Raw genomic sequence first — 14,871 nt, 5'->3', positions numbered from 1 at the left:
GTTTCAGCAACTGCCAGCAGCACATGAGGTTTTCAGTAAGCCAGTATTAAATATGAGATTCTTTGAGGAGAGATTTCTTCCTCCACTGGACAGAACTGCTCTGCAGGTTCTACCTGACCTGAAGTGAAGGCACTTCCAAAGCAAGGTTTAGCTACTCTGCTGTAATCTATGTGAGTGGAGTTCAGATAGCGCAGATTTGGTACATTGGGTTGTTTGTGTCTAAATTTAGATGTACATCATATTTTAAGGAAAGAGTATCATCTGTCCTGTTTATTGGTACTTTTTTTTTTACATTAAGTTGTTTACATTTGTCAGCAATAACTATTGTAAAATAGTTTTGTCCTTGTTTAGTCCTTACTTTGCAGTTGGGAAAAGAATGTATTTGAGAAGCATGTGATGTTCTTTGGGACTTATTTAATTTTCTGACCATGCTATATGCTCCTTGAAAGTGCTGATATACACATTCTTATAAACATAAATGGCATTTAGTTTTAAAACAGTACTAAATACCAGTTTACGAAGAAAGAGCATAATAAATGGCTTTTTACCTTCTATATTAAAATTTCCTTGTTGAACACTCTAAAACTTGGATGGATCTCGTTTTCATGAGCCAAATGATCTGAAGTAATGTAGGCTATTAATCTGTAAACCCATAGGTACTAAGTATTCCAGGAGGAACACCCTCTGAAAATAGAAAAATTATAAACGTTATGTGACTTATAAATTTTGCCTACCTAGAAATATGGATGTTATGTATAAATGGATGGAAATGGATGTATAAATGAATGTGTGGTGTTATAGGTACAGAAGTAGTAAGAAGCTATCTTTATTTGCAATACTCTCTGATATACATTTATACACTTTTAAGTAGATTTTTTGATTAATATTTTCTTCCATTTGCAAGTTAACAATTATACATGGTGGTAAAAGCGGCAAATACGCTCTTACAACACTGTAGGTTAAGTGTAAGTGAGCTAAGGTCAAATAGATTAGGAATCACGTGTTATAACCGAATGAGATCTGAAAGTGTCTATTAAGAAATGTGATGGTGAAGTATAATGCAAGATACAGTAATCCTTGTTGGAGAGAGTAATGAAAACAAGACCGACCATTTGTTATCTGTATTCTTTTCAGTGAGACTTGTAAGTATCCAGATTAGAAAGAGTATTGCAGCACATGCAATGTTTTCTTCCATCTTGCTTTCTAGCTGTGATAATTAACTACAGGAAGTGAGCAGTGGTATCCAAAAAAGCCAATATCCACTTAAATAAGCTCAAAGTATATAAGCAACTTCAAGAAGTTTAAATTTTTAGTCTACATCAGTTGCATGTTGTAGGAGTTCAAGAATTCTTGAGACATCAGAATCGGTTTAATATTCTAGTATATGCTTCTAATACTCAAAAAGGAAAAAACTCTTTTCATCTAATAGCTATAACTAGGTTTTATAAAATTCCTCAGCCTGCATAGTAAAAAACTAATTTGGATTTTCTTTCAAACTGATTTTCATTGATTTAAGTTAAGATATTTGATTTACAGTGTCCTTTTATGAGTCAATGAGAACTAAACACAATTTATTTGGTGCTTCTCTCTTGTCTCCCATCCTTTATCTTGTTTTATTTCTTCTTAGTCCTTTCCATTTCTCCACCTCTTCTTGTCTTCATTTCTGTCCCTTCTGTTTAATTCTGTTTCCCTCTCTCCCGCTTTAGATTTTTCTGTCCTGTATTTCAGTCCCTGCTTGCTGCTCATTGTCCATTGACTCTTTTGCACAGTGAGACTTTGATAGAGGGTTTTTTTTTTTTTCCATTTTGCTGTTGACCAACCTGTTGTAATCACATTTGTAAAGTACTTGATGTCATTTAACCACAAGTAGGAGCCTCTTCTTCGCTGGAGGCAAATACACATATAACGAAGTAACAAAATTTCATGAGAAGTCATGAGAAAAGCCAAGAGGAGAAAAAAGTAGGAGGAAAAGCTAAATCGAGGTTACCCCTCCACTGTAACCTTGTCTCTATATGTTATCTTTCATTGTACAGCAAAAACGTGCTTGCCGGTGCACAGCTCTGGGGGATGCCTTTGCAGATAGCAACTTAACTTGATCTGTCTTGATTTATGAGGAGTCCTTTTTGTTGGCAGTTTTGAGAAGGCCTCAGAAGTCCCAAGTACCTTCCTTCCCAGCCAGACCTGCTGAGACCTGTGGGAGGTACCTTTTGTGTCTTTCCAGTTTTCTGTCATACCTGATTACAAGATGCCTGTTTTGTTACTTCTTCTGCCTTCTGCCAGTATTTTTTTAGATGTTCTTGGAGGTGAAAAGGATATGGTGACAGGGACGTTACAAAGTTAGTTCAATTTTCTGGCTTTTTTGCGGGTGGGTTTTGGGTTTTGGCAGGCTTTGCAGTAGAACTTGGTGCATGAGAATTAACTGTCTGTGTATACAACCTGATTTAAAAAATGGGGAAGTGATTTTCTTTGTGTTGAATGTAATGATCTAGTAACCCGGTAAACCAACCCTCCAAATTATAAAATTGTGTTTAATTGATGGTGACCCTTGAAAAGTATTGTAAGAAAATACAATTGACTTCAATCCAGCTGTGGGGGTTTTTTTGGGGTGGGGGGTGTTTAAACTTCACCAGTTTAGCTTTACTTAAATGTTACATGGTTGATGGCTTTTAATGTAGACCTTAACATGACTGAGAAACATAATTGAGCCATGTTATGACTGCAAATGCATGGAAGGTGCTTCTGTAGCATTAAAAACAACTGCTGCCTCATGGTATTTTTTCAGAAATATCCTTTATATGTAGGGATTATCATCTCTTTGTGGTTTGTTTTCATTTTATCATTATAACTTTGTTTTATTATTCCATGCCTGAGGGTTTATACTGAACTGAGTTAATTGTGTCTTATGGTGATGAAAGTAGGTGTTGACATGTGTGCCATGGTTATTCCTTGTTTCTTATGGGATGGGAAATCATTGATTTTCCTCTTTGTATTGCTCATTGGCAAAAGTGTCAGAGGTGCCAAGAAGGGCAGTGTTGGTTCACTTAGAATTAGCATATTTAAATTAAACACATTCAGTTTTGTTTTGTCATGGAGAGTGAATGCATAGACATTGACAGAAATTTTGTTTGTGTGTTACTTCTGAAGATGAAGGGATTCGGTAAGAGATCATTGTGAAGTAACAGTGTTATCTGTAGACTCAGATAACCTCCCCATCGTAATCAGAATAATTGGAGTAACTAAACTTAATCATTAAATAAGAGATGGACATAGGCTCCCTTGGTTTCTTACAAGGAGAGAGAACAGCTGAAGTATCCCTGAAATCTTCTTATTCCTATACAGTGTCTATATAAAATGCTTGAGAAATGTTCAGATACACTAAAAAGTAGTATATAGAAAACTGATAACATTTGAAACTAAGGATTATTTTTGTGCACTGTGCTGTCTTTGCACTGTCTGGTCTTTCTTGTTATGACCCATATGTGACCAGATAAATACCTTCTATTGTCAGTACTGTATTGATCGGAATCTTAGGAGGCACTGAATCTAAAGTGAATTTTGGTTTTCAAACAATAGGAATAAACGAGATCAATAGACAAAGGCAAAAATTGAGCTTCTTTTGATGATTCACCCACAGCCCCATAGGTCCCAATTACATGCAGAGCTCTGTGGCATGGCCCTTCCTGTGTCTCACGCAGTGGTTACACTGCTGGCTCTCAGCTGGGAGCAGTGGGACTTCAGGGCTGATGCTGCAGTCAGAAATCTCTGTAGCCTGAAAATGCTGGTTTTGCTTAAGAATTAGAGACACAGTGAGAGAAGCAGAGGCAACGGTCACACAGGAGGCTCCAGCTGAACATGAGGAGAAACTTTTTTTACTGTGAGTGTGAGCGAGCCCTGACACAGGTTGCCCAGGGAGGTTGTGGAGTCTTCATCCTTAGAGACATTCAGAAGCCATCTGGACATGGTCCTGGGCAACCTAGGTAGCCCTGCTTGAGCAGGCACGTTGGACCAGATGACCTCCTGAGGTCCCTTCCCACCTCAAACATTTGCGATTCTGTTCTTCCAGTATGTTTCCTCATTAGTTCATCTAAAACTGTATTAAAGACCTCTAGTAATAAGCTCAGATATTGACAACTCATTATGACCCTAGGCAACATCTGCTTAAACCTACTTTTAGCTATATGTAGTAATCTTAGGAGGTGAAAATCCCTTTGCGCTGCATTCCCTCTCCTTGTAACTGGGAGAGGATTTGAGGAAAGGGTTAAGGGAGATCTGTAGTCTCCCCATATCAGCATCTCTAAATTGCTTATGTCTACGATTCATCTTGCAGCAAATTCTAGAGCTGCATTTGCAGTACCTGCCACCCGTAGTGGCAGTGGTGGTTGCTCAGCAGAGACCTGGATGACTGCAGTTTCAGCAGCTGTCTTCAATGTCTCATACACTCTGAAGGATCCAGTGAGGAAATGTACATCATGTTGTCCAAACTGTAGAGGAATAAAACCTTCTTCATACATTTATTTAAAAACCAGCAACAAAACAGAATAAAACCCTATGGGCAATGATATACGAGCCTTATATAAATTCTCCTTCTGGTACAGTGTTGTGGCATCTCCATAATTACTTCTGTGTTAGGTATAAAAGTGCTTGACACATATTAATTGCTCATTTGTGGGTGTTATCACTCTAGGCTTACCAAGGAAGGACTTGATGCTCAGAAATAATACACACTATTCAGTATATCCACAACTGAATCAGGTTCTGACAGAGGCAGGCATGAAAAGCACATGCTTGTGTTTCTGTCCTTTTCCCTAACCGTCTGGCTAGCCTTCATCTTCTGCAGTGCACAGTTTCCTGCGGCTGGAGTAGAGACTTTAAGATCTTGTCAAAAAGTGACTTTGATCTTATATGCTCCTAAAGAGCCAGAGTCTTTGGTCTTACGGTCTGATGTCAATGCTGAGTGATACAAAAGGCTGTCAAGTCAACAAAACTCCAGATTTTGTTTTTCTTATATAAAGAATAGAGACGATGACTCTATAATGGACTTGTTGATCTTAATAGGTCTGGAAGATGGATGAGTGGTTCAAAAAAGTACATACTTCCAAATAACAGGGTGCCTTCACAGTAAAGAAAATGTAAAGGTGGTGTTGTCACAGCAAGTATTAAAATGAAATCATCCAAGATACCAAATGATTGCTTGTATTACATAGCTGTTGTCAGGGAGCTGATCTAGGAGGTAACCGAGTTGATAGTTTTTACTTATTGTAAACATTACAGCTGACCATAGGTCTTGCTAAAGTGTTTCTGTCTGGATTATTGGAAGAACTCACTTGTTTAAGAAAATGAGGGACAGGCATTTCCTTTTTGAACAAACAGTCTGTGCACTTCAACAACTACAAGCTTAAGAAGCTTTCTGAAAATCAGTATTGGCAAATCTTTATCTGCATAGTGCTGTGAAGCATTTCCTCCTTGTTAAAAATCAGCATCATTTAACGAGATAAACTTGCTTGATATTACAGCATTTTCTCTTTATATGAACATTTTACCAGCAGCAAGCAGTACAGATGCTAAATGTTAGGGTGTGCTAGGAGGCCCTACGTAGCTATGACTTTTGTTGTAATTCTTTCTTAGACCTGGAGTCATTTGCCTTGCAAAGGAATAGTCAAGCAACTCTGGAAAGCAGCACTTTCTTTAAAATCTTAAATGGACCGGTTAATCATGTCATCTTCTGATTGTCAAAAGTAGGTTTAATCTCAGAATTCATAAAAATGTGTTGAAAGAAACATTGACTAGACAGACATCTACTTGGTCAGTGATGCTGCAGGAAACTAATATTTTAAGACCTAGGTTTTTAGAAAAGTTGGTCTTTTAAAGATTTTTTTTAAAGCAATAACTATTTTTCTTTTTTATGCTTCTTGTAGTGAAGATTTCTAGGCACTTGTTTAAAATTGAGGTAAGTTTTGTAGCAGCATCAATTAAGGTAGATAAATAGGTGTCAAGGATTCAAATATGTCACCTTTTCCATTTTCTGTAAACAGTTTCACGTGAGTTTTCCACAGCCATCTGATATTGGTGCAGTTAAATATTGTTTGTAGAAGCAGGTCTTACCTTTCCAGTTGCTTCTGGAAATTACCCAATGAGTTGGTGGCAGAGTCAGAAATATTTGAATTTCAAATTACAGTTTCAAATTAATCACAAGAACATTTTTTCCAACCTTTACAAATGCAGTTGTGTCTCTAGCAGAGGAGACTTAATCAGAAACCTCATCTAAAAATTAGCAAACCAGAGAGAAATTGGACAAAATGAACTTGCTACATGGGTAAATCTGTGGGTTACCTTTTTACTTGTCTGTTTATGAGATAGTGCCTATACACATTTCAGAGAAAAAAGGTGAAATGATGACGAGTAAACTGGATAACATGCCTTTTACTTGGTCTAATATATCTTCATGTTCTGTGGAAAGACCAACCTTCCTAAGCAATAGCTATTAAAAACAAGGGCAAACCTAAGACAAAATCCAGTGCTTAAAAAATTCTCTCCAACCTTTAACAAAAGAATGCTGAATATCATATCTGCTAAAGATTGCGTGACCCAAATAAAGCCCCAAACGTAATAAAATGGAAATTGAAATACTGTGATATCCTCAAACAGATGTGTGTGGCCCTTCATGTCAGCTGTATATCACATAGAAAAAAATCAAAACAAACCCCATCAGCTAGTGTACAGAGCGCCTTATCTCTTGTGGGAGATCAGGGAGCTTTCAAGATAAGTGTTTAAGAATAACTCTGAATTCACAGCATACCGTGCTGATGGCAAAAAATTGAGCTTGGTGCATTCAAAAGTTGATCTCTTGCCCAGTAGCACAAACAACGTTTTTCTTTTGACAACATCTTTCAGAAAGGATGTGGCAGAGTAAGGAGAATGAATTATGTATCAGTAGCATACAAGAGAGGGAGAGTGTACAGAATAGGAGAGGGAGAAAGAAAACAAAACACAAAGATAGTAAAGGTCATGGATATTTTTTGTTTTGCAGAACAAGAGAGTGTATGCAGAATTGATCATTTTGTGTCTGATCTAGTTTTGCGGTGATTTTTTACAGGAAAATGTCATCTCATCTGTTACTCAACCCTGTTAAGATCTGAGCTGTTTCTGCCTTACCTCTGACTGCTACAGTATCACTTTCTTTTTTATAGCTACATACAGAATAATATTTACATAGGTTTCTTTATTATTCTAGTACTACCTTTTTCTTCTGTGCAGTCTCTAAGAATCTTGGAGTTCTCTGTGGTCCAAGTCTACCTTGTCCAACATCTTATAGCTGAAAACTATCAGCACCGGCTTCTGGGATGGTTAAAAACCTCACGCTCGGCAGTTGGTCAGTGTGTCCTCATCAGGGCTCCTCCTCCTCCCAAGTAGTTTTAAGATTGACTTAAGTGTTAAATACAATGACAGCCTTTCAAAATGAGCATCGTTCCCCATTTCTTTGGCAGTCATATGGGTGATCATATAAATAATAGAGGAGCTCATAACAAGCTCTTGGCCAATCCAACCACAGGGCTACTGTATCTAAAAGGATTAGGGTCCAAGCCTACCAGAGTTTAACAATTAGAGAATTGGGTATTTAGAAGTGATTGGTAGTTTTGCGTTCCTAGTCTAAAAAGGGAGGTATTGTAGATTTTTTTTCTGAGGATGCTGTTCTGGCAATTCTCAAAATTTGAGGCATGAGCAGCTGCCCAGTACCTTGTCAAACACAGCTGGAGAAGAATGGGAGATAATTTGATAAAAGAAGATGTCTACTTCCTTGGGCAGAGCTATATTAATAATCCAGAATATTACACTGATGAGAGAAGAGATCCTTTGACACTAAATTTAGATCCAGGCTTGACCTGCCAGAAGCCCGGGACTGCTGAGATTTGAACTATTGATTTGGCCCCATGTCCAGGATGACTGTTGTTTCTTTCTGCTTGTAGAAAGCAGTTTTGCCCAAGCAGCAATAAATACAGCTGATAGTGAGCCAGAATTTGCAAAGTTCAGCTGACCAGTGTATCTACTGAGCTAATCTAAATATTATGCTCACTTTAAATGTCTTGATATGGAACTGTTAAAAAAAAAACACCCAACAACAGTCCCTAAAGAATAATCCCCTGCTTTTTTCCCAGTTTCTGTTTCTCTGTTAATTAGTACTCTTTGAGTATTATATGCTCTCAGCTGAATAAAAGCTGATGATGATTGAAAGAAAATCTATTTATAGAAAAGAGCTGAACTACAAGGTATGTATTACAAAAATGCTACAGAAGAACTGAGCAGAAGCCAACCATCTTTCTTTAAAAGGAAGAGCTATTGATTTTTTTTTTTCCAAATACTAATTGGTAGGGAACCTGGGATTCTCTTGGATCACACATTCTACTTGGAGGGTTATAACGTATATGGAAAACGATGAGAGGAAAGGGGTTGATGATGTGTATATATATGCTGGCACAACGTGATGTCAGGTTTCACTGAAAGCATGAGTCTGGCAGGGGCAAAGCTGTGTGCCAGTTACGCAGATCGTTTAAAACCCATACTGCCTATTTGTGGTTGTGTTTTAGAGAATTTAAAGTTATTATTCATATTCCCATGTGTGCACGTGTGGGACTGTACAGGACCACAAAGAACTTTAAGGAGCAGAATAAGTAATATGCAAAAAATCTGTTCCTTCAGCAAAATGCTTAGGGTACTGAAACAATGCCATAATGTCTAATAATGTGCACTTGGCAAGTCAGTATTTAAATTTCCAGTTTTTCAGGATTAAGAGGCATGGATTTATTGATGGTATCTCTACCTCCTGCTATCAGCAGGTGGTGTGTTTCCACATCGTATGTCTCTGGCTAAATAAGAGTGACGAACACCTGCGGCAGCTTTCCATACAACGTGTAGAAAAGTTTCAGTATCTAATTCTGAAGGAGCATGACACACCACATTTCCAGGGCATGGTAATTTTAGATGTTGAAAGCCCACTTTGAATTTTTTTTTTTTTCCTTTTCTTACTTTCCTTGGTACTCTGGATTCTCACTATTTTTAGCTAGTGAAGAGATGAAGCATGGGCAGGACAATCTGATGCAAAATCAGCTGATTGAACCTCACCAGAGATGCAGAGCTTTAAATGGGTCCGGTCAGGTGAACTTGTACTGGTTCTCCAGCACATACAAATCGTATTGGTTTTGTATGTAAACATGTGATAAAACCAAACTTGAAGGACTTTAAGATTAGAGATGATTTGGAAGTTAAGTACAACATGGAAATTGCCAACTCATATGCATAATGATATATTCTTGATTACACATAGTTCTGTGGTTTTGGGTTGTCTTCTTCCTGGGATCTCTGCCTTGTTGTGTACAGAAGGAATTAGTGCTTATCTAATGAGCAGCTTTTTTTTTTTTACTTTCTTCCCCCTTACTGGTTTTCATTGTGTAACCTTGTGCCTTACTATATACCATTCCGATCAGGATTTGAGGATGAAGTTATTATTTTCCTCTTTGGCATTTCTGTAGGTCTCATCACTACGGTATTTCAGTGCTTCAGATGTTAATTGATTTTCATAACACCCTACTGAGATGGGGAATTATTATTAACCAGGAAAATGGAGCACAGGAGATTGAGGTCAGAAGTTCTGCTCAGTTTGAATGCCAGGTTTGAGCAACCTGTGACCTGGTTTATTATTTTTTCAGTATTCACGTAAAGCTCTTGAATTCCTTTAATTGCAACTGTAAGTAATTCTGCATTTTTCCAGATTAAGTCAACAGCTGTAATACAGGCAGCTGTATAGCAAGGAAAACTCAGGTGAGCACTCGTGAAATTTTTTGTGTAAGTGGTTTTGGACAGAAGTGGGGAAAGGATGTGAGTCTTAATACATCATTGAGATATTATGCCCCAAGAGATTTTTCTTTCTTAATACATTCTTCTGCCTCATACCATACTTATCCTCTGGTTCTTGCAACAAAGGAAGCAAGGCTCTATCTACAGGAGTCTCTTTTACTCCCTAACGATAATTCATCACCAGAGTGGGTGCACTCATGATGACAAATGAGTGGAGGTCCTTTTTGGACTGTGTGTGAAATGTTCTTAATTAAAAAATAATTCCTGATGTACATGCATAAAGATTGCCCTGAATTTCTGAATTTTGAGTGCTTATGTACCCTTAATTTTCTTTTAACATTTATTTAATACAAACAGTTTTCTGTTTTCTTCTGTATTCCTATGTCAGTCTGCCTTCTGGCATCAAATGTCCGCATTCAGCAGCATCTTAATAGTTTAAAATGGCAGCAATGTCAAGGAGTCAGTATTCCAGTACAGTGGCATCACGGCTGCAGAAGTTTAGCTGTTTTAAAAGTGAGACGACTCAAAGTAGAGAGCTTATTCAGTAGCATGTCAGCTGTCATATAGTTGACATATGAAGATAATTCTTTTCCTCAGTAGAATATTGTTTCTCTGAGTTGGCAGCACAGAAATGATTATTAGAATTGAGAAAGATCATTAGAACTCTGAATGCTTTGATAGCCATCTCACCTTAGCTTTTTTTCATTGTAAATTAACTAATCATGACTTTCAGAAGAATAAAAATCCTCTGAAAACCTAAATTAGGATAACTGTAAACTCATCTGCAGTGGTACTCCTGAGAACAGTGCTATCAAAAAGTTCTAGCTGGAAAAAGGTAGAAACCTAACTAAAATATTTTTTTATACATTTTAAGAAGTAGTTCTGCACTGATCTTCACTCTAGACTAATTTATTGTTTCTCTTAGATTATGGGTTTATCATATTTCAGGTGGATGTTGTCTTTTGACAAGGAGTTAATTCTCCTGTCTTTCAGCTTAAATTTTATTTTGGGTCCATTTCGTTGTTTTCGTCTGTTTTTTTTAGAAGCATCTGTTGTTAATAATGCTGAATGAAGTCTCTGCTTCAGGCTTCTTTTAACTCAGTAAAGGTAAATTTTCATTTGGGCTTTTATACAAATACTTTTTGGTCCTGCCTCAGACATCTACCTTGTCAACTTCTATGTGCTCAATACGCTGGCCTCTCAGTTCAAGAAAGATAGAAATACAGGGAAGTGAAACACAATTTCCCTGTTTGACAGAAAAGCGATGTATGTGCTGGACGTGATGGCCTTCCTGTAACTTTAAAATGCCTGGATCTTTTCAAATTTGTGCTGAAGAATTAATTTAACGGATTTTTATAATGAACTCGGTAACTGTGCTGTACTGGTAGATCTTGAATACTGTTTAAGGCGTTTTCTCACAATGTAACTAAAATGTCAGATCAATCTGGGAGGAAGACTGCAATTATTTAGCCTCTCTTGTGTTTGACCCATGTAAATGAAAATACTCATTAAACAAGTCTGATTAGAGAACTGCTTATTATTAAATTTTTATTATTATTCTGTGTTTTGTTGCATGTAGACTGTATGGTTAGTTTTGGTTGCTAATAGTTGCACGATGCTTAGATGTGACAGATAATGATAACCCAGTGAAATGCTGATAAGCCGGTGAAAGCACAAAAGTGTGTTTATTTTCTTCAGCAATATCAGTTAGCATAATAAAAACGTCACCTCTCTTTGTAAGCTTTCCTTTTCTTAACACATAACAGTATTTACAAAATACAGATCATGCTGTTGTCTTGTACTAAAGATGTTATTGTCAAGCAGAGGGAAAGCAACAGTTGAGATCACTGAAATTTAGAACATTGTAAATAGATAAATTAATGATAGCAAAGATTCAAAGAAACCATGAACTTTAGGGAGAGATTTGAGAGAGAAGAAAGAGGAAGACTTCGATGTGCAAGAACTGGAAGATTGTGCCAAGTGCAGAGAGGGATGGGGAGGAAAGGTGAAGCCATAGTTCAACGTGGAGGGTGGAGAGAATTGAAGGAAATGAGAACACAGATGAGAATAGAAGATAACTAGGTTTTTTAAAGAAACGCATTTTTTTCCCTTACTTTTCTGTGATATTGAGTGCTGTTAGAAAACATATTAAAGTGATGTTTATGCTCACTGCCACTATAGCTATTTTCGTAGCTGCCATTCAAGCGAATGGAGAAATACAGCGATGGGTTTTCATCTCTGGGGTAGCCCAGTACAGCCCAGCGTGGTGCCTTCGTGTGTACGGGTCATGGGTGGGCTCAAAAGGAAACTGTCCTTGGGAATTGCTGTGGCCCTTCTGGCTAAGCCCCCCCAGGCAGCTGCATTACTGAATGCAGTAGGCTCACTGGAGAGGCTTTATGGGATTAGGAAACCACCTAAATTCAGGAGATTACCTGTTTGCTGACTCCAGCAGTTTTTTTGTGGAGAGTTCTGGATTACAGACTGCAATCTGAGGGTTTCAGAGCTTTTCTTATAACATATTTTGTTTTCAAGGTAAAAGTATTTATAAAGGCTTTATTTTCTAAGTCGCAGGTGAGGATTCTGTTGGTTTTTCCTTTAGGATTACAAAGGTAATAGAGGAAAGCACCATTTGATATTTACCAACCTAAAGGTACTGTCTCACACTGAGGGTAACTGGAACCTGAAGGTAATTGATTAACTGTTGTAGTTCCAGCTCTGACATTTTGATACCATTTCTTCATACACACAGTGGTATTTCTCAGGTCAGATTGCAGTGATTTCCATCTTTTTATAGAAAGGCAGTACCATAAGCAATTCCTTCTTCACCTATAGAGCTAGGCATGTTTAGGGAACAACTCAGTTGCCTAAACGTGGGCATTTGGTGTCATTTTAGCTGTCTTTGTATATGCAGATCATCCACGTAGAGCTTGCAGAGATGATGCAGCACTTGCAGCAGACTTGTATCCTTCTGCTGCAGCAGCTGCTTACCAGGCAAGATTATCTTCAGGCTTTTAAAATGGCATCTGACACCAATGTTTAGGCATCTGAACTTGTCCTTAGTTGCTAGTCAATGTAAAAATATAATTGAATTGGAGATGGTAGCAGGGAAAGATATGGGATTTATTGGAAAGTATAACATTTTCTGGTACTTCTGTTTTTTTTTTTTTCTTTTAAAGACCACTTAATGGGAAACTTTGAACCTTTCTAAGGAATAGTTCCAATTTGTAATTAACACTGGCTTTATGGTAGCTTGATACACATTTTAAATTAATACCTCTGAGTTTGCAAGAGAGACAGTCTAATTTTTATTTTTTTTTTAACTCCCAGAGAAATACAGTAAACATGTTCTGTGGTAAAAATGCACCTACAATTAAATAACTAGTCATTTCCTATGAGTTTTAAAGTTGAACTGTAAGCCTGAAGGACAGAAAACATGCCACGTTGCTCTTGTTAAACTGTCAGATTATTACTGCATATGAGACTAGAGGATTTTCAGTTTCTTCTCAAAGCATTTTTGGAGGATGAGTCAGTAAAGCAGTTATCTAATGCATCCACGTTGACTGCACATTGAATTTTGTATTCTGTTATGTTTAATTACACTGTTACCGGGTAATACGTCGGGATTTTTCTCTCTTTTTTTACAGGATTCTGCTCAAGAGAGTGTCATTACACGAGATATTCATCGTACATTTCCAGCACATGATTATTTCAAAGATACAGAAGGAGACGGTCAGGAATCTCTATACAAAATCTGTAAGGTACAGTCAGTACTCTGAATTTTAAAGTGTGTTCCATATTTTGCTATGACTGTATTTTACCCTGTTAACCCTGTTCTGATCCAAGTCACTAATCAATAAGATTTTAAAGCTGTATTTAGATTGCATGTGGAGAGTGTAGTGTTTTTGCAGTACTGGATAGCCTGAAGTACTTTTTACAACCTTACATTTTGTACCCCTTAAAATGCATATGAGAAGAGCAAGGCTCAAGCTACTTTTACTAGTGGACAGTTTGATATCAGAGGACCGCTTCAGTAGAAGTGTGGTGCAGTAGAACTTTTCTTCCTCTGCTGGTAGAGAGGTTTGCAGAGGAAGAGAAAACCTCAGAGCAAGCTCTGCTATGAGGTTAAGCAAGAATGTCTCTAGATAATTATCTAGAGAACAAGTTAGCTGACCTTTCCACAAGTAATGTGTGTGCATAGCTTTTCACTCATAGCTCTGATCAAAGAAAATTGTTATTTTTTGCCAATTTGCACATGGGGAAGTTGAGGTACTAAATTAACAGATTTGTCCAGCTTGTACAGACAGACTTTTGTAGCTCAGGAGAGATACAGAAGGTAGAATATTGCAACTAGACAGGTAGTTCTCTGGCAGTCAGTTTTCATTTTACATTTTTTTCTACATGTAGAATAAATGATTGCCTTAGACAAACCCATTTCCACTTCCTTTCCTTTTCCTTGTTACTCTGTTTCCACCTCCAGCTGATTAATAAACAGAAATGATGGAGTTGTCATAACAAGCAAAAAAGAGTGTCCTGCCTTTCGAGTATAATGATGCATATTCCTGTTCTCCAGATAAATTCTGTGGTGATACAGACTCCTGTTCAAACAGTAATTTGGATGACTGTTAAATATAGCTGCTTAGATTACACATATTGGAGTTCATTGTCATGAGTAATTCACATTAAAAAGAAAGGTAGAAAATAAAGGAGCAGAGAGGACTTTGAACCAATTATATTGGTTTCTCACTAATCTTGGAGGGCTACAAGAAAACAGTTCCTGGGCCAATCTTTGAAAAGAATAACAAGGACAATGCAAGTAATTGTGAGCTTGTCAGTTCGATATCAGTTAAGTGAAAAATGATGGAATAGCATTCAGCTTATCAAGAATTAGATGTGAGAAGTATATTATAATGAACGTCTGTAAGTTTACTGAAAACAGATCTTGACAAGCTAATGAAAAAAACCCAAAACCAAACCATGTTTCATTGGTGAAGGTAATTTTATCAAAATTCTGTAGATCATGTA

The 14,871-nt window shown here is 37.3% G+C and overlaps 1 protein-coding gene across 10 annotated transcripts in view; it reads left to right on the top strand.

The window, feature by feature from the left end:
* RABGAP1L (RAB GTPase activating protein 1 like) overlaps window positions 1-14,871 on the top strand; it is a 263,849-nt gene that overhangs the window by 126,641 nt on the left and 122,337 nt on the right. For all 10 annotated transcript variants that reach the window (XM_074877053.1, XM_074877048.1, XM_074877049.1 and 7 more), the window contains one exon: window positions 13,494-13,607. In XM_074877053.1, coding sequence (XP_074733154.1) covers window positions 13,494-13,607 — 114 coding nt within the window. The remainder of the gene's footprint in view (window positions 1-13,493; window positions 13,608-14,871) is intronic.

This window comes from Strix uralensis, chromosome 8, assembly GCF_047716275.1.
Source record: "Strix uralensis isolate ZFMK-TIS-50842 chromosome 8, bStrUra1, whole genome shotgun sequence".
Classification (NCBI taxonomy): domain Eukaryota; kingdom Metazoa; phylum Chordata; class Aves; order Strigiformes; family Strigidae; genus Strix; species Strix uralensis.
This window is presented reverse-complemented; position numbering and strand designations above follow the sequence as displayed.